Source organism: Rattus rattus, chromosome 6 (genome assembly GCF_011064425.1).
Source record: "Rattus rattus isolate New Zealand chromosome 6, Rrattus_CSIRO_v1, whole genome shotgun sequence".
In the NCBI taxonomy this organism is placed as follows: domain Eukaryota; kingdom Metazoa; phylum Chordata; class Mammalia; order Rodentia; family Muridae; genus Rattus; species Rattus rattus.
In genome coordinates this window covers 133492730-133513642 of record NC_046159.1, presented here as the reverse complement: position 1 = coordinate 133513642, position 20913 = coordinate 133492730, and the positions used below count along the sequence as shown (strand labels likewise).

The following is a 20913-nucleotide window of genomic DNA, read 5'->3' as shown; positions in this document are numbered from 1 at the left end:
TTTGGATGAACAGAGAGGGTAGAGAATCCAAAATAGACACTTTATCTTAAATACTCATAGCTATAGTGGAGCTTACGTGACTCGTGTGTGGTTAAGAGGTCAGTGTGTGATGATATGCAAGGAGTCTGACTTACAGGACAGCTAAGTCTTAATGTGGTCCAGAGGCCACAGCTTGGTAGCATCTTTAAATGTATTAAAGTATATATATATATATATATATATATATATATATATATATATATATATAGTAAACCTCAAATTTTTACTGATCTCCATCATTGAAAGACAGAATCATGAGATTCTTTAAAACATCCTCTGAAGACAGTATCCACTCCAGAACATCATCCTGTACCTCATTCTGAGTTTCACGAATATTCACAGGTAGGGAGAAGTCAGGGCTTCCAAGGAGAGTCAGGACAGCATTTGCCTCGGCATGGTCATTTCAGCACCTCACTGTGTTTGTGTGGTTTGTAAAAAGTTCTTTCTAGCTGCCATTGTACAATATTACTCACTTCTGAGCTAGATCCAAAACCAACAGAAAGCCTTACTTTGTCCAGTCCTTTTAGGCCATTAAGTTTCTCTGAAAGGATAGACTTTGTCTGCCAAACAGCGTGTTTGAGTAAAACAGTTTATCATACTGAAAACCACGGAGCATGAAGTGCTAAAGAGGCAGGATGCAGACAAGTATAAATGGCGTTTTCCAACTTTGGAAATATTTTATTTTATAATTGAATACAGTTTTCCGAGGAAGCCACCTTGCCTTTCAGTGAGCAGCCTGTGTGCTGTGGTCTGCTCATCCTCTGCTTATTGACTTGGTTATTTTCTTGGTGTTTAGTTTCGTGAGTTCTTTGTATAATCTAGACATTAATCCTCTGTCAGTAAATAGCAAACAAAGGTTTTTTTGTCCCATTCTGTAGATGCCTCTTCAGTCAGTTAATGGTTGTCTTTGTGGTACAGAGAATTTTAATTTCATGAAGTCCAACTTGTTGGTCATTGGCTCTATTTAGCCCTTCCCAGACCCATGTCCTGATGTGCACATCTTTCTCTTTCCTCTAGCACTTTCAGATTGAACTTTTCGACTTTGATTGGTTTGCCATTGGTCTTTTTCCTTCAGGATGAGAGACAAGGGTGAATTTTTCTCTCTTCTACATGTAGGTGCATCATTTGTTGAAGATTCTCTTTTTCTTCACATGTAGTTTTAGCATCTTTGTCAAAGTCCGGTGGCTGTAAGTTCAGAGACATGTATCAGTCCTCTGTTCTATCCCATTGGTTAATGTGTCTGTTTTTGTGTCCATACCATGATGGTTCTTTTCACTCCTGTGGCTATATAATGTACCTGAAAATCAGGAGTGATGACACTCTGGCAGTTGTTCTGTTGTTCAGAGTTGTTGTGGCTATCTTGGGCCCTTTATGCTTCCAAGGTCTGTGAGGAATTGCATTGGAATTTTGATGGCAGTGATTTTGAATCCACAGATTGGTTTTGGTGGGATGGCCATATTGCAGTATTAATCCTGTCAATCCATGAACACAGCAGTTCTTTCCGTCATCTAGTGTCTTCTTCAGTTTCTTCAGAATTTTAGTTTTACCCCAAGCTCTTCTTTTCTTCTTTCATTCTTTTTGAGGCTACCGTGGATGAGATGGTTTCCTTGATTCCTTTCCAGTATGTTTGTTCTGGGTGTGTAGGAAGGTAGCTACCCATTTTGGTATGTTAACTGCCGCTTTCAGCTCTAGGCGGAATCTTTAGTCCCTGAGTATAGACTCACATTGTCTGCCAACAGGGTGCTTTGACTTCTGTGCCCTTCTCTTGTCTACTTCCTCTATCCAGGCACTGTATTAAATGAGCTGGCCTTGTCCTGTTCCTGATCTCAGTGAGAACACTCCACGTGTCTCCATGTGTCGTGATGGTGGCTCTGCTCTGCCCTTCACAGCCCTCTTGTGCTCCCACGTCGCCCCTCCGTCCTAGCCTCATGTTAGCGAGCTGAGCTGCTGTTGGCCCTTGACTGGTTCTGGGGAAGGAAGGGTACCCTTTTTTTTTTTTCAGAAGTGTACTCTCTGGTAAGTTGCCCATTTTTCTGGTGGCAACTGTAACTGCATCCAGTGAGTTATTTTTTAAAAAGAAGACATGGAAGGGACATGTGGATGCTGTTTCTGGAGAAGTTCTAGGGAGATTGTAAGGGTGCGTATGATCTTATATATATATATATATATATATATATATATATATATATACATATATATGTATATATATGAACTTTAAAAACACCTAACATATTATTATTATTATTATTATTATTATTATTATTATTATATTTTGTTTTTTCAAGAGTGCTTTCTCTATGTAGCCCTGGTTTTCCTGGAACTCACTCTATAAACCTGGCCAGCCTTGAACTCAGATCCACCTGCTTCTGCCTTCCAGGTGCTGGGATTAAAGGCATATACCCTCACCACCTGGCCATATAACTTTTTTTTCTTTATTAAAAAAACAAGGAGAGTAGAGTTATTTGTAGTTTAAAATCTGATCGAGAAAAAGAACTGCATAGAATGCAGGAAGAGAGTCAGTATCATACATAGTAAGATTGGAGAGAGGATAATATGGGAGAGAGGTTGGAAGCCCAGGTGTATTCACCGTTGCTTACTATGACTTAGCACTTATGCAAGCTTTTGCCCTCTGCCACATGTTAACATGACTTCTTGATTTAAATACCATTCTGAGTTCTCATGTTCCTGATTCTGAAGGGATTTAAATGGCCATTTTATACAGATAAGATTAACATAAAACATGGATAAGTAGATCTTAAATATATAATGCAATATTTTTATTATAGCACCATTTTCAGATCACCTTTAATGAGAAACAATTTGAATATGATTTAAAAATACCAATTTAGCATATTCAAACTAACAGTTTGGTGAAAATAAAGCCTTATCACCAGATGACGTCGCAAGACATCTCTGTTGCCCAGACGGTTCCTCTAGGCTGGAAGCAGTCCCTTTTAACCTGCTTCAGATTAATTTGCACAGTTCCAGAATATCATCTGAATAATAAATGCAGATTAAATAAATAATGATAATACACCCAAAATACTTGCACAGTTATTCTGATTGGTATTGGTTTCAGTTAGTGTAAACAAATGCTATCCATACTCAAAATTAGATGGCTAGTTGGACATCTTCAAAAATACAGAGCATCAGGGAAGCAGACAGAGGACGGTAGGCAGAGGGTGAGGAACATATAAGGAAATAAGGAGAAAGAACAAGGGAGAGAAAGATGTGGTCGGTCATTACCAAGGATACTGAATTTCACTGATGTTCACTCTGCAGACATGAGGATGACAGTCATCACAACATCCATGTCAGAAATGCACTAAAACCTTGAGATTGTGTGACATATGCACGTATTCATTACAAGCTTGGTCACAAACACTAATGGTGAGAAATGAAGCCTGAATCCACATTACATTTATGTGACTTAGGTAGAATGTCATCAAATTGTGTCTGACAACATATATCGAAGGTTACATATCCCAATTGGGTGTAGTCAGGAATGCTGTGTAGTTTAACATTTCAAAAATGACCAGCTTTTAATTCTTGACAATGTGAGAGAGCAACATGAGAAATGAATTGAAAAAGAAGAAATAAAACTATTACAGTTTCCACATAATGAGACTATTTAGAAAACTTGAAATGTACCTTATTCAAAATAACACAGGTTTTAGCCAGTTTGAATGTCTACAAATAGGGAGGAAATTGTAAGTTTTAAAATATCACATCAATAGAGATAAAAAAATAGAGTATCGAAGACCTCAAAGGGACAACTTATATTGAAACATGATAAACAGAGTGTATGCAATGCAAAGAAATTTTATCCATAAATTGAAGATTGAGCAGTTGCATTCTGTCGGTATTCTCCTAGTTGATTTGCATATCCAGTCCAGTTCTCTTGAAAGAACAGTGTAATAAGACAACTCTTTCAAATGTCTTAAACGAGATCGTTGCTATTAGATTGCTGAGATGTACACAGCAGAGCAAATGGGTAGCCAGAAGAGGAAGGAAGGTAGATACGGCTGTTGGCATAGGTGCTCCATAGTAGCTGGAAAGTGATTGAAAACATAGGTACACCGGAGGGAAAGGAGAAATCCACCTTCCGTCCCAGGCCATCCATCCAGCGGAGGCGGGTTGGCCGACCAAATGCGAACAGTAAAACTAAATTAAGGAGGACAGCAGAGTGAGACAGATCTGCTGGAGAAGAGTCTCGACCAGCCTTTAGTTTAAAAGAAAAAGTTCTGTGATGGAGAGGAGTTGAGAGGACAGCATTGCATTAGGAACTCACATTTCCGGAAGGACCACCTCTAAGAAAGTCAAATGATAAGCCAGAAGCTAAAAGAAAGTGTTGAAACTAAGTAACCGAGACAATCACAAAAGGCCACCTGTGGGTCCCTGGCATGCGCAGACGTGCCACAAGATAAGCCTTGGTGGCAGAGCATAGCCAGCTATATTGCAGGCTGCCCAGAGGTGGAAATTGAAAACCAGAGTCAATACCATCTGAGATCTGTGGAATTGATTTGAGTATTTTAAGTTCAAGAAAGATGTGAAGTTAGGGAAACTCTTAGTCTGTGCACTGGAGTATACACAATTTGTTACTATCAGCCAAAATATAGCCAAAAATTCTATCTCTTGTTAAGCATTTTTAATAAAATAAGAATATCATATACATAATCCATTAATTCATTTAATACGGTATCCTAACAGGAAAAGTGGAACATATCTGACATCTCTATTAACATGAGCATGAATAAACATCCTGTGATACACTCACTCACAGATCCTCAGTGTGTGAGCCCCGAGTCAGCTACCCACTACTAGTATAGTCTGACCTTGCCTATTGGGCACAAAAGCACCGCAAAATACAGTATAATTCCATTATTGTAAAGTTCTGCCAAAAAACCACTACACTGTTAAAAAACAAAACTGTAGTGAAACTAAAAGCACACAGTGGCAAGAATGATAATATTCTGACAACTTCTGCACTGGAGCTAGTGTCTGAAAAGCAGTCGGGAAGGCTCCCATGGGACTGCGGTGTACATAGTCTGGTCCTCTTGAATTAAATGTCAGCTCAGTAGCTGGGGTTATGCCACTGTTCATTGTGCTGTGGATTTTACTTCACATGTTGTCAACCCAAAACTTTAGAAATGAAGTCATCATAGACAGTATTGTATCTTTCACAACTTGTGGCTATAAAATGAATACAGCGTAGTTCTTAGTATTTGAGGACTTTAGAAATAAGCTTAAAACAGTGCCTCATTTTTCACATTAAGAAAACCTTATGGTACTTTATTATTATTGTTACTACTACTACTATTACTACTACTACTACTATTACTACTACTACTACTAGTGCTGCTGCTGCTGCTGCTGCTGCTATTACTACTACTACTACTACTACTACTATTAGGTTTATGTTAAGGCCTAGGCTTACCTGGAACCCACTATCAAAACCAGGATGACACTGAACTAAGGAAAGTCTCCCTGCTAGACATTGCAAGTGATAACTACCAGCAACCATGGTAGTTGCTGAAATATAAAAATACCCTTGAGCAGCCACAGATCCACTAACTCAGGAATATATATATATATATGCATGCCTAGATCTGTGTGTGTGTGTGTGTGGTGGGGGGATTATAGGAAGGTTCTGGATGCATTTGGGTCCTGAATCATACTACTTAAAGCTTCCAGGAACCCTGAGGTAAAGGCATTTGCCTAGGAGGCACTTGGCAAGAAGGAACTGCGTCCAGAAAGCACATGAAACTCATGTGAGGACAGGATTGGAATTCTCTCTAGGAGATCAGAAGAGTGAGGCTCTCTTTGCCATCAGTATGTGTGTACATTATGTATGATAATTACATCGATGGCACTGGAGATTCATACTTGGTGCTGGTGAGCTCCTCTTATAATTGATAGTATGTGTTTCATAATTGTATAAATCAGCTTCAATACAAACTACAATCAAACTCATATTTCCTGAGGTTTGATTCATTGTGTGTCCCAGAATCATTAAAGCCAGAGTAACATGTGCCCCTCTTGTAACCAGCTGTCCAGTTCTGCAGATTAAAAATTCAACACAACACAAATACCTCAGCCCTTCCCACAGTTGCACTGGCATCAAAATAAGCACCTCATTGTTTTCCGGGCAAGGAAAATGAAACCCAAGAAAGACGCCAGTTTGAAATTGCAGTGCGACATTTGAGTTATAGAGGTCTGCTTTGGCTGTTGGCTAGTTCCTGCAAGACCTCAGTGGGAAAACAGAGATCACGGGTTGCCACTTGGTCTTGGAGACACTTAATCAGAAATGTAAAGAGAAATGGCATTCACCTAGTTGCCAATAGGACACATTTATTAAAACAAACTAAGATTGAGTCACGGAGCATTTATTTTTGTCTCCCAAGATGCTTGCTCTTTTGCTGTGCAAGCAACATAAACATTGTAGAAAATTCACACTGCTTTCAAGGCAACCTGTGAAAAGTCCAATGGTCATAGCTTAAGAGTCTCTACAATGAGGACTTCGAGGGTGCATTGTGAATTTGGGGGCTTGTGTTCTAACTTTTTTACATGTATGTTGATTTTGTTTTCTGTCTAGAAGAAACTGGCAATGCAAATGGTGTTGAAGAGGTAAAGTCTGTTTACTGTAGACCAGAGATGAGGGAGACAGTGATGGTTGAAGTCCGTGTGAGAGGAGATGAGTGTTGCTTGGATTTCCTATAATCGCCTGAGCTTCCATGGGTCTTCCCATTAGGTTGAACAATATTGTTTTGATCCTGTTAAAGTCAACTTAGTTTCTCAAAAAACGTTTTTCACTTTTTAAGTTTAAGCATCAGGAAGTCATTCTTTGAGCTCTCTCACATTAGTGTGGCATTTTGTGGCTGCCCTTTGTATTTTCTCTTTAATTGTTTGCCAGGAAATGTTCAAGGAAGATAGTCTTTCCCTCCAGAGCAAGGGCAGCCTTGCTCACATCAGTCTATTCAGACCTCAGATCCTGCTGTCCCTACCTGTACAAAAATCATGCGGTCTTCTTCTTGTTGCCTTTACTTTGGAAGTAAAGACCTGAGCATTCGGCACCAAAATGATTGTTGTTTCAATCATATAGACACACATCCTGGCTTAGAAGAAGGCTCTGGCCCCTATGTGACAGCTGTGAGCGTGAGAAGAATTGCATTCATTGTGGTTGACTACTAGGGAGCCTGAAGACTTCTGTTCACAAGGCAGATGATAAGTCAGGGCATGTAATCAGTAAGGAAAAGGAGCATCCCTGGGTTGCCTGTTGACTCCATTTCTCCCAAAGTTTGTTAGGTCTGCCATGTGACTTTAGATTTGTCTCTAGAATGGGATCTTCATATGGATCTTAGCTGTTTGAAGGGAATGTTAGCTCTATTGGGGAGATTTCTCGAAGACAGACAAACTCCCATAGAAACCCCAAGATAGGTCTTTGGAGCCCAACTGCCTCAAGTTGTGTTTCTAGTGATGAAGTTAACTCAGTGGAGAAGGAAACATTTTCAGCCTCATCGCCCCTTTAAACTCCCTACTTTCCACACTGAAAGCAGATTTAAAGAGATGAGGTATCACAACAGTGGAGTAGAAGGTTCCTGGGTGTGGATCTACTACAGTTCCTACATGGATCTAAGAATTAGGGCTTCTGAGTCAAAGACTTCATTGGGTAGGAATGCCAGTCATTGTGAACAACCTTTGGCAGCACACCGAGTGATCTGTACAACCACACTCAAAACAAAATATGCCTTGAGTAGCAGGCATCGCTTCCTGCCTCAGTAGCTCTGATAGCTCCTTTCCTCCATCTTGGCCTCGGCTGATTTCACGTGACTATTGGTGAAGCTGCCTGCCCTCTTATATGAACCCCTGGATTTGCTAGGGAGCGTTGAGGAGAGAGGTATTGAACCTTCCACCTTCTATGGGTACAGGCACAAAGCTCACCATATCACCTGGTCCCATGGTGGGAAGTATCACTTCAAGGAAATTCTTTTTGTAAGTTTTGTTTGTTTAGGGGAAGATGTTAGTCATCTCTTCAAAATACTGCTACCCTCACATACTTGTGGAGAACTCCTGAGGGTCAGGTTCATTGGTGTGTTTGTGTGCACCCTGTGGGCAGTTATTCCCACAGTGCAGTCACTTAGATGTGATCAGCCTCTCCACAGCTGGCTTTGAGGTGCTGTGGACAGTGAGGGACGCAGCCTTGTGACGGCGCGTGTCAAAGCCACATGTATTCATTCATCAGTACATCCTCATCTACTTGAGTTATTGATCTAGGACAAAAGGAAACATGAGCGTGCCGGGTTTCTAAGGTAAATCCCAAGGGTTTGTCAGGTTTCTTCATCTCAGAGCCTATGCTGTATAGATACTATAGGTTGGGCTATTCTGTGACTTAGATTTCTCTTCACAGTGGTCCTCTCCAGTATTGTTAGACTCACTGGATGCTGTCATTGTTTTTCTTGGTCACTTTGATCAGTGTATCCACAGGCATGTCCTTACCATGGAATAATATACCCAATGCCATAAACCGTAGAGAGACACAAGGGAGATTGCTGGGAACCAGCCTTTCCATAGAGTTCTTTTCCATGAGCCCTGTGAGAAAGGCACGGTTGAACTTTATTTCAAATTAGCTTTTCAGAAATATCGCACAGCCTTACAATGAATGCAGTCTGTGCCTCTTTTAGGGAAGTTGGCAGACTTGCTTATCTGACATTGTTTAAAATTGAAGTTTCCTAAGACCACAACCATAATAATCTACCTCTATTTGAGATCTGTATTCTCCTAATAGTTCCCCAATTTTGAATTTGATTTTTTAGCCACCTCTTAATTCTAACCTTAATCTCAAAATGTCAAAGCCATCAACTTTTGTTTCATTCCTGTTTAATAGTTGTATTTTCTATTCAATTCTATATTCTATATTATGTATTATTATAAGGGGATAAAACAGTGAAGAAGTACCTTAGACTCGGTTTGGAATCCCCTTGCCAAGATGGCCGGTTTACTAGATATTCCCTACGTCTCATTAAGAAGCTGATACTGCTTCTGAACATTCTGCCGTGTTAACAACCCTACCTTCCAGGTTTCCTTCAACAATCTGTTCAGGGCAATTTAAGCTAATCCACTGTTTAGAATCTGTCTAGCCTTTGCCCACTGCCCACTTCCAAAGCCTCCCTGTTATTTTCCCTGATTTGTTATGGCAGCCTCCCTTCCTGTGTGAATCCCCTTCCTCCGAAAACATTACCAACTGCCAAAACATAGCAACTTAAAATAAGAAATGTTTCTACAATGCACTGTGAGCCAGTTCTTCTGGATCTTTCTAAGCCCACATCTGTCCCAAGGCCGTGAGTAAGGTGTCAGCCAGAGCTGTGGTCATCTAAGTGCTCTGCTGGGACAGAGTCTGCGTCCAAACTCACTCACAGCTGTCGACAGGATGCAGAAGAGCCATTTCCATTCTCCCTCATGTGACTGTTGGCAGACCCCTGTTTCCTCCTGGCTGTTGGCCAGACATCTCAGTACCTTGTAATGTGGCCCCTTCCTGCTCACAACATGGATTCCTGCTTCCCAATAGTGAGGACTCAGAGAAAGAGCAAGAGGACAAAGAAGGCACAAGTCACACTTCCTGTAACTAAGTTAGTTGCTTCCCTTATATTTAGCTTCAGCTGAGTTGCCAGGTCCAGTCCACAGTGGAGAGGAAGGATCCCAGTGGAGCACAGGAAGCAGTGTCACTGGGGGTCACTTTACCATTAATACACCATGGCAGGAAAGAGGCCTTGGTCTTTGAGTAGGCTTTCTATCTCCGGTCGGTAAAAACTAAAGAAAACATTAAAATCCATGCTAATTAATGAACTAGCAAAATTAATAGAAAGCGTTGAAGAAAGGAAACATGAGTTTGAGGAGTTGGAAGAGCTTTTATTTGAAGATCTTTGGTTAAAACTGTGGTAATGGTGTGTCAGTAATATGATAAGGAAATGAACTGAGAGTTCTCGAAGGCTGGGAGCCCAGGGCTGTATGAGGAACCAGAGATGGTGCATCAGCTAAGGGCTCTCCCTGCGTTTGCAGAGAATCCAGGTTCAGTTCTCAGTACCTATGCCGGTGGCTCGTGACTGCTTATTGCACCAAGGGAGAGTCTGACGTCTTTAGCCTCCAAGGAGATCAACAGTTACATATAATTTAAATTAGTAAAAAGAGATCTTTAAAACAGTGTTTTCCTCCTTGGAAACTAGGTATAAAAACCAACAAGCATTCTCAGAGTAAAAGTTTGAGACACCATAAACAGGTAAACACACGCACACCTCTGCCTATACTCAAGCACACGGATGTCATGCGCAGGCTCTCTCGCCATGTGACACACTGCACCAGCTCATGTCTCTGCCAGTGAAGAGACTTTTATATGTGGTCCCGTAACTTTGAACTTCCAGAACTGTGAGCTGAAGCAACCCTCTCTTTAAAGTTAAAACAAGCTTGCAAACAACAGCAAAACCTGATACATGTAAATGACTTAGAAAAGGGGCAGAGTCATGAAGACGCATCACAGGCCAGGCATCACGTTAGGGATTTGTGTAGCTCCTTGAATCCCTTAATATCCAGTGACATTGAAATCTTTAAGCTTTTTTCTCTGGGAGAGTAGTCTGTGAATGATGCAGCCTGAGGCTTTTCTGGAGGCCTGCTCACTCCAGTCCCAAAGACATGTTTTGTTGCAGTCTTCTATGGTTGTCCTGTCCAACAAGAAGGTGAGGATAGTCGTAGTGAGAAGGTCTCCAGTCTCTACGTGTATCCTTGCCGGTGGTATAGGCCTCTGAGTGTGTCACTGCTGCGTATTAAAACAGTCCCGAAGAAAGTGCTTAGTGGCTCTGCCAGTAATGCTTAGCGTCTTAAGTGGCCCACCATTACAGAACTAGGCTACACAGAAGTCACTGGCCCAACTTGGAAAAAAGAGATGCTTTTTGTGGGGAAGATGCTTTTTGCTAAAATCCTAGTGGATGGAGAATGTGCTTAAGTGTATTTCACACTGAGAAGTCGAGCTGGGCATCAGTGCCTTATCTGAGGTCTCGCTCCGTAGACAAAGTTCTCCTCTATTTCTCTCAGAACCGAGTCTGAGGATATATGTAACTGGATTCAAACCCAGTAAACAAATTCTCACAAACTGCATAATTAAGGCTATTTTTATGATTAGCACCATTTAGTGTCCCAGAATTCACCAGAGTAAACATTGCTATAGCAAAAATTACTGCAAATGGTTGAACCTAACAAGAGAAAATCCCCAGTAGGGCCATTTAGGCCTCAGCTGCAGCTGTGCTTAGCTGTATTTCATACTGGAAAGCTGAGAGCAACGGGAAAATCAGGCCCTGCCATGGTGTGCAGATGTGGCTGCAACTGCCCTAATTTATTCAGCAAACATTTGTTCAGGATCTCCTGCATGCCAAACTGTGCTCTGGCCTCTGGGATCCAAGGGATAAATTGTACCTGGCACAGTGAAGGGACTTCCATTTGATGATGGGACAAGGCAGATGTGACTGAGACATGGAGGTGTGCGCACGGGGCCAGAGGACAGAGAGCATTAGCCTCACCTCACAGGATGTTCCGATGTGCATGGATACGCATCGTGGAGCACGATGATGGCTGTATGGAGAGGCTGTGAGGCACACCGAGGCCCAGAACTTTCCTCAAGTTTGATATAACTTGCTCCACACTCACAGCGTGAGAACAGGAGTGGGTTTAGGAAAGAAAGGCTTGTGTCAGAACACTGGTAAAGGATGCATGCATGGAGACCCGAGGAATCACACTTACAAGACAACAGCTTAGTGATGTTTGGTTACCAGATTGAGGCTTGGCGAGGCTTCAGGCCATGTCACCACCACAATGTTGGTACCAACAACAGCAATAACAAAGATCAGATCTTTTGACAACATACCATGTGCTGTGTCTTCCTGTTAAATGCTTTCCAGGCACCATGTAATTTAACAGTGACATCTTGTCTTGGTAAGGAACTGTTTTTGTTTGTTTTCTTTTGCTTTTCACCTGACAGATGAAGCAATCAAACTTTGATCTAGAGGGTTGCGTCAATTTTCAGAGGTAGCATTTGAACTCATATCTGTGACCAGAGAACTAGGATTCTTTCATTGGTCCCCCGTTGGCCAACGTTCTCTATTTAAAAGCTTATACTCCTTTGGTAAAATGCAGGCTAATGTCTGAAAGTCCTGTGTATGCCCCAGACTCTGATGCCTGCCCATCTTCCTACGACCAGAAGTTGAGCTTACTAAAACATGCTGCCTGACAGGGTCGTTTACTAAAATGTCTCTGTTCCAGTGCGTGCTTGTCTTAAGGAAGCATGAGAAGCAGTGGTGGTGGAATGGGTTGGGAGATTGGGGACACTCAAGGTTAGCAAGATTAGTGTGAGGAGACATGACAGAGACCATCACACAGCTCACGAGGAATCAGACACCTTTCTTTCCTTGCAGAAAAGGCAGTTTTCATTCTTCTTAAAAGCACCAAAAATAATCTTTACTGATTACATGTTCTGGCTGTTGTTTTTGTAAGAAATAAAGCATGAAACATGAGTCAGCATGTCCTAAAGCCCAGAATACTTGTCACCATACTGAAGACATCCGAAACTTAAGGGAAAATAAAACGATATAGATTGGACTTTGAGGAATCCCTCTTTTATAATACCCTAACCACTACTGCTCCTGCTTCCTGGTCCTTCCAAAGAGGCCTCCTCCTTCTACTTCTCTTTTCCCCCTGCTTGCTCAGGATGAACATACTCTGAGGAAAACAAAGACAGGGACTTAAGATCCCAACAGACACATGTGCATGGCTTCAAAATGAGTTAAAGGGCAATCATAGCTGTGGATGATAGTCTCAGTGCAGTAGACCCACAGAGAAATGTTTGCCTTTGAGGAAATGTTAAAGAAGTGAGTATATCCTCGGTGTTTCCCCTACACAGTTCATCCTGTAGATTGGCAATGGCGTAGCATGAGACTGAGTTTGGGGCATCTACTGTGTAATACTGTCAACAACTTAGCTGGTGGCCCCTGGGTGAGCTTGAGTCCACGTCCACACATTAAGGTGGAATATTCAGACCTGCTCATCTGGCTGGGCAAGCATTAGGTTTCCAAGATGGCGTCCTTCACTCCCCAACCTTTTAACAGGACCATCAAGAAGGAGAAGGTGAACAAGGGATGCTCACTGCTTGTCACTCTTTACCTGACTGTCCTTGCCACATTTAAAATAGATTACACAGTGAGAAGCCTGCCAAGAATCCAGCTGTTTTAAAGATTTGAAATTTGGTCAGCTGAAAAAGAGCTGGTTACTAGAGGACTAGGTGGTGATCGGTGGTTTTTGTGGAGCTCTTTGTTGGGAGGGGGCATTGTATTATATCCCCCATCTTTCTCTATGAATAGCAGATTTGACCTAACTTCGGGGTTTACGACTTTGGGGCTAATCATTTGTTCCATATCATTTATTTTATTTAAAGGGTAACCATAAAAATAACTAAGATTCTCAGTAAAGATAATGGAGTCAGAAGAATGCCTTAGTCTTCATCTGCTAAGTGTAACTCGTCAATCTAGATGTTTATGGTATTCAGTCGTAGCTTCATCCTTTACTCAAAGTTCCTGATGGTAGAAATCTCGAATGATCGGTGGACGGGGTGATTGCACACAGTTTTGTAAGACGTGTGCTCTTCAGGGCTTACAATTAATAAGGCTCAGGGCAGTAGAGGGGACTCAAGACAGTGAAAGACCTGCTTTGACTTCAGGATGCTTATAAGGCTGATTGGAAAGAGAAAACCTGGGCGAATGGCAAAATGGGAGGAGAAATAATTCCAGCAGGGTCGGCAGTAATTTGGATTTGTGGAAGGGAGGAAGCTGGGGAAATAAAAAACAAAAGCATCTAGAATTCTTACTAACATACATTTGCAGAGATTACTAGGATATCTAGTTACCTGTATGCAAATCTATCATGGACAAGGCCAGAACTATTCTGAGAAGTAAGAATTGCTTACAGTTTTGATTGTGATTAGAAATCTCTGAAGGAATGCTACATATAACCAATAGGCTACATTATTCAGCTGTGTTCCAGTGTTTGAGTTAAAGATGCTTTTAATGGTACTTCAAGATGACCCAAACATGTCCTTTCACGTGACATTGTAGCACAACGCTGTCATCCTCCAAGTTAATGCTCAAGAAATGTGAATTTGAATTAAGAAAATAAGAACCCCAAAAGAAAATTCTTAATAGTTTAAGCTTAGGATTTTGCATTGACCGTTTATATAGCTGTCCTTGGATAGCATGTGGCTTGGGCACAGCTTAGACACGCCTAGGAGACATTTGAAGCTAGTGTCCAAAGAATCCTAGATTTAGAGATACTAAACTGCTATAGATGTTCAAAATGAATGAGTCCCTAATACCAACCTCTTTTCCTTCCAGTCAATATGTCTTTGATTTTACTTGAAAGAGAAAGGTGGGGAGAGGACCCAGCTCTCCTGTAGCCAGATTGAAAACTTCCTGTTCTACACAGAAGGCCCTAACCTTATATCTGTAGACAAATGCCATGAGGTTATGGTCTCTGTGCTAATAGCTTCAGGGTGCGGAAGAAGAGTGCGACAGATGCTGAGGCTGTGTCACTGTCAGTCCCCTCAGGTTTCTCAGTAGACACTATCTCCTTCTAGGCTCCATAACTAGTGACATGCTGAGGCACTAGGAAAGAAATCACAGCACGGTATAAAGTTTAGAGAGAAAGAAATTTTCACCATTGACAAAATGCAAATTGTTATGTTTGGAAAGAAGTCTAAAGGTTATTAACTGATGGTGTTCCAGACTAGTAAGGACCACTTAGAGGCAAATGGCTAGATTTCCTTCATGCCAGGCTTGAGGAAAAGGGTGGAACACATCTCCCCCAGTGGCAACATGAGTGTAGCATACAGGAAAGGAAGAGGGACAACCAGAAGCCAAGGCTGTTTAATCCGAGGAGTCCATCACCCCATTGTTGACAAAGGCTTGCTTGAAGCTATTGTGAATTCCTATCTGCTCTTTATGTGTTGAAGAGCGACAACCTGAAGGAGCAGGGATGAATTAAATGAACTTCGTCTTCTTAGCCCACAGAATCAGTGATTTATCCTGAAGTTACATAAGGTAAAGATGTCAGGCAATTATTTTGAATTATAGCCTCATAGCCTGGTGCTGCCGAGAGGAGTTACTTTCCAATAATGTTGAGGAAGTCAGTGACAAAGGCACACATTTATTTCAGAGGTCATGAACTCAAATACCTTCAGAGTCCTGCTTGCCTTAACAGCAGAACAACCCCAGGTAGCAGAGCTCTGAGCTGGAGAGTGAATGATGGGTGTACATTGGCCACTGCAGCAGACATGGTCTCATGATGTGCTCAGACCTTGGGCCGTCTGAGAAAACGCTGTCTAAACTTAGATGGGTTTTTTTTCAGGCTAACGAAATAGTTTTATTATAGCCCTCTGCAGGTATAACGCAGCACTGTGTAGTTAGACGCCTGGAGTTTGTCCTTTAACTTCCAGGTCATTGCCTCTGTAATTAACAAACAATACACAACTGATTGAACTCTAGAGTTGACAAGAGTCAATTTGCTAAGCTTTTGAAGGCTTCGTTAAGGCTTTGCCAGCTCTAGGAAGTGTTGACCTCTGATGCCTTCCGCCTTCCTCCTGAAATTGGACTGCTTATTTACACAGGAGGTAGGAATTTAAAGACATCACTTGTTTTTTAGGCTATTGAGATGACCCAGAAGGTAAAGGTGTCTGTCACCCGGCCTGATGACCTGAGTTCAATCCCTGGAATCCACATGGTAGAAGGAGAGAACAGACTCTCACAAATTGCTCTCTGACCTCTGCATATGTGCTGTGTGTGCCTACACATGTGTACCCACACATAAGTAAATGTAACAAAGAAAGCATTCATTCCCTTCAGCGACATGAGCTTATTTAGTGAAACCGTCAAATACTCAGGGAGAAACAGCTCTTTCTGCTGCCGTTGTTCACTTTTAAAATGCACATGTCTGTGTGGTCTACACTTGGTAATTTGTATCTTTGCACTAACCTTCGTTCATAATGTTGGGTGCATGAGGCATGCTCGATTTAAACATTAACACTCTCACCATTCGGTGACCTGCCTTTCTCTTATAAAAAGTCATTTTACTAACATCTCCCTGTAGGGTAAGGACAGTTGTATCTCTTCATTCCCCTTCCTTTCAGACTGGAGAATATGCCACTGATGAAGAAGAGGATGAGGTTGGACCCATTCTTCCTGGTGGTGACATGGCCATTGAAGTCTTCGAGCTCCCTGAGAACGAGGACATGTTTTCCCCATCTGACTTGGATACAAGCAAGCTCAGTCACAAGTTCAAAGAGGTGAGCACTGGGCCGCGTGATGTCTGCCTGGACCTGCTCCTTTTGTTGTTAAATGTGTTTCTGTTTGTAGAATGAATGAAGAATCATCTCCTTTCTGGATGAGACCCTGAATCTTAAATTTGGGAGTACAAGTATAGCACATCGCGGTCTACTGTCACCAGCTTCAGTGGCTGCCACATGTCACAGTGGCAGTTCATAACTTAGGGCATCATTTCAAGATGTGTTCAAGTTAGATGTATTATTTGTTACTTTCACAGATGCTCTGGTACCTGGTCTTGATCTCTTCTCTCTAGGGCAGTTACTTTTCTAAAAGTTTTTCTTTTCTTTTCTTGGAGTAGACAACTTTCTAGTAAGAATGACATGCCCACAGGGCTCCATAGAGCAGCTCAATGAGCAGACTTTGAACAGTTCATAGAAACACCAAGGAGTGGTGACCTGTCCCAGGAATGGTGACAGAAGGAAGCCAGCCTCCTACTGTGGCCTAAAGCAGACATTCAGGACCCACAGGCGGAAAATGTCCTGGCGGAAATTGCACCCAGGGCAAGGTGAGGGATGCCTTGTCCTTCCCCTGCCCTCTCCCTCCTGCTGAGTCCCCAGTTACACCCAGGCAAGGAGGCTAGGTTTCAGTTTTAGAACTGAAGGGATCAGTCTCCTGAAGTAGAGTCATTCAAAAAAAGGCCCAAATGGCCCCATTGGTATACATATAGAGAACCAGGTAGACTTTTCCCTCCAAATCTGGTGTTACAGGATTCTCTTCAATAATGTCCATTTGTTATCTTATCCAGTCTGACTTTGGGCCTACTAGATTTTCCTACTAAATTCTGTGGTCGTGATTCTTCGACAGATCGTGACCTCTGTCCTTGGACAGTTCCTGTCAGTGAGTTAGCAGTTAAGAACTCACAAAATTCTTGGCAGCAGGCGTGTCCCGAGAATTCATTGTATAAGCTCTTGTCAACAGCATCCTGCAGAGCACTTTCCTTAAGGGTTGGTTTCTCTCAGCAGACGGCTCTGTCCTTTTCCACAGCTATCAGCACTGATGACTGATGGAGTAAAGAACTGCCTTAACTTTTTAAATCTTTTTAAAAACAAGTTCGTGCATGTCCAGCCTGTCCCTCGATCATAGTCACCCCAGCTCTCCCTCCCATTACCCTCAGAGAGCACCCGGTGCTGTATGTCCACCCTGCCTTCATGTCCACTCCTTTGGGGCCTGAAGGAACTGGCGGAGTTCAGTGGGTGCTGCTGCCTCCTAGATTGCCCACCTGGCTCTGTCTCTCTCTGAGCAGGTAACTGCCCATAGCCGCAGAGGGTACATGAGTGTGCTGGCCTTGTCACAGCCAGGCGACAGCATTTTACAGCACTCCCCTGCCTCCTACATTCTCTACCACTTCTTCCTCGGTGCCTTGAGCCCTGTTTGTGAGGCCGGTAGAGATGCCCCATTTAGGGATCCGCACTCACTAATTTTCTTTTCTTTTTCTTTTTTTTTTCTTGCACTGGGGGACCAACCTAGGGCGTTGAGTGCTGTCACGCTTTCTGCCACTGCCATTTATCCTGTCTAACCCTGCTTTGCTCATTTTAAAACTGGCTTCATCATTAGCTTATTGCAGGATGCTTGAATCGTTTTGTTAGTTACCTCTTAAGTTATTTTTATTGTAACCAAAACAATAAGCTGATATTTGGGGAAACAACACCTTCTCATACTATACTAATCTCATAATCCAAGTTTACAAAGTATAGCTACCTGAACTGTTTTCTCTGACCTCTCAGAAGTCGCATATCCCTTTGTTTGTTGCATAAATACCGAGCTATAAGCAATGAAAGACATGACTAAAATAACTAAAAGCTGCTTCAAATATTATGTTAACCTCAGAATGAGTTAGAGAATTCTCACCATTTCTTTTCAAACGTGGTGTGACTGTGGCTTCACGATTTCTGAACATAGGAGTTTCTGGTTCTGAAATTCTGTCATTATTGAGTACTAGAGTGAATTTTATTCTTTGACAATTCCAGATGCGCGTGTAATACGTTCTGTACTTCTCGCACCCTTCGCGCTGATGTCCCATCAACTCCCCCAGTTACCTTGTTCCTTACAAATACCTCTCCTGTACTCACTAACTGTTCCCAGAGATTTAGGTAGGGCTCCACATGACTGTAATTTAGAACTAACCATGGAGCCCACTACTCTAACCCATGTGTCTACAGCTGTGCATGCTGGCCGCAGGCCCGCAGTAACTAGCAAGGCTGGGAGCCCCTCTGCCTCCGTAGCTGACTGTGCTGCTCTGTCGGTCTCCGAAAGGCATCTGTGTTAGTCACTGACTGCCTTCCACTCATCCCTACAGTCCTGTCACTTCTGCTTTTCTATACTTTCCGATTGTTGTTAGCTGAAGTCACCATCAGGATGTCACATAACTTGATTCCTTCAATGCCATTCTGCTCTCACAGGATGCCTGTTACCCCAGCTCTTTTTGGTTAATAGTAAAACTTAACACCTCGTTTCTTTTGCCTTGCATTTCTTTCATGGTGTCTGAATTTCTGTTTACTTTTATCCATTTATAATTTTTTTCAGTAGCCTACTCTTGAATCTCATGTTTCTGGTAAATTGTTGTGGGAGGCTTTGTCAGTTAATTAGTGAACACAGTCCATTTATGTTTAAGTTATCACTGTAGTATTAGAACTTTTGTCTGTCCTTTGGGCTTTTGTGCTTCATTTTTCCATATTTCCTTATTTCTTTTTTATTTTTCTGCCAGTCACCAGGAATATCGAGCTAAGTTTTTTCTTTTCCGAGGAGTTTGCCTCAGCTTTGTTTCCTGTCAGTATGATAGAGAAACCATCGGCGCCTGTGCTTTCAGTCGTTTGTAAAATGCTGGCTGTAGACATCACCTGAGCTTTCCTGCCGCCACGCACACTTGGTGTCTCAGGGGTCTTGGGTGCCCCGTGTGCTGGCAAGTGTGCCGGTCACAGTGTGACCACTTCCGGCTCCCCTCCCATGAGCAGACTGTGCCGGTGTTAATTTACTCCGGTTTCTACAGCCCCCGCCCTCCTGTCAGCAGCAGAGGTTCCTGTCACGAGGAGCAGTGGTTAAACCCAGTCAGGAGGTCATAGCTTCAGGGAGTGCAGCAGGCTGGCCTGACTCACCACCAGGTGTGCAGTCAGCAGGGCTATGAGGGGAAGGCGAGGCTCTGCTAAATTACTGTCTCCTTCCGGGTTGCTGGCATTCCCCACTCAAGGTCTTCACCTTCGCAGCCCCAGAACCCCTCCCTGTGTCCTCTTTTTTAAAAAGTTCTTTCACAACTTTTTTTTTTCCTTTTGATTAATGCATAGTAGCCTGGAGCACATCCGCGGCCTTCTCTCTTAGACAGATCCAAATTGTTTTCAAAGAGGAAGGGTAGGGCTTTTGTTAGTTTGCTCTGTTGAACCCAACCGAAAGGTTTCCCTTACCTGGCTCAGCCATTTCTGCCTTTATTTATTTATTAATACTGTCATCTACTTTCCTGGGCACGTTTACTGCTCCACGTGGCAGCTTCTTAGAACGCAGGCGTGATTTATGGTCATACTTGGTTGTTGTAATAGGCGGCAGTAAATCGAGTCTGTTTGGTGATGTGCCTTCTACCCGGCCCCCGATTATTAGCAGTCTTGCTGACTGCAGTTTGGAAACAATCTGTAATTTCCACTTTCTTCGTTTTATTTTTATCTTGACTTTAGTAACTGAGGCAATGCTTTTGAATCTGTAACTTTTTTAGTAATCTATCATTTTATTACATTGTGGGCAGATACTAAATTTTCCACTGATTTCTTTGAAAATGATGTTTTTGTTATAGGTTAATATGGATATGGATTATTTGTGATTAAAGTGTTCTGAATCTCTTAATTTTTTGAATCTATTAAGTAGAAAATTTATACTCCATATTATTTTTGTCTACTTTGATGGTGTGTTGAAAGCACATGACATATATCAATGACTTCCTTTTGATTTTAGGTTATAATTTGATGTTAATATTTGACAGCCACATTTGTTGAAGTATTGTGTACCTACGCCTACAAAGCCAACTGAAACGTTTTCTTTTACTACATTTAAATATATGTAATGTTAGACTCTGCTTCTCTTACTAAGAAGTCTCGCCAGCTTGACCTTGTAATATTACTGATGTTACTTATTACTGTGCTTAGCTCATCATATACTTTGTGTCTCTTGTATTTTTGTTGGCTCAGACTATCTTCAAGGCCTTAGCATGCATCCTCTTCACATAACTTTAAAAGTTGAAGAAATACCATTTGCATTCTCTGTACGAAGATGTTTGATAAATCCTTGGGTTTTAAGAAAAATGAGTAGTAAAATTTGTTATAATTTTAAAGCATTTCAGATAGCTTTATAATATATTTGCAAATACTGTATTCTTTTGTGTTTCCTTTTAAAGCGTTATTTCCTATCCTTTTTAATTTTTAAGTCCTCAGATTGTCTCTGAGTAATTAGGTGTTTATGGCAGATATCGTTTCTGTGAGGTTTTCAT

The 20913-nt window shown here is 42.0% G+C and overlaps 1 protein-coding gene across 1 annotated transcript in view; it reads left to right on the top strand.

Moving 5' to 3' along the window:
* Nucleotides 1-20913, top strand: part of Ppp1r9a (protein phosphatase 1 regulatory subunit 9A) — a 166854-nt gene that overhangs the window by 79822 nt on the left and 66119 nt on the right. Inside the window, exon 8 of the mRNA XM_032907274.1 lies at nt 16253-16408. Within this exon, the coding sequence (XP_032763165.1) occupies nt 16253-16408 (156 nt within the window). The remainder of the gene's footprint in view (nt 1-16252; nt 16409-20913) is intronic.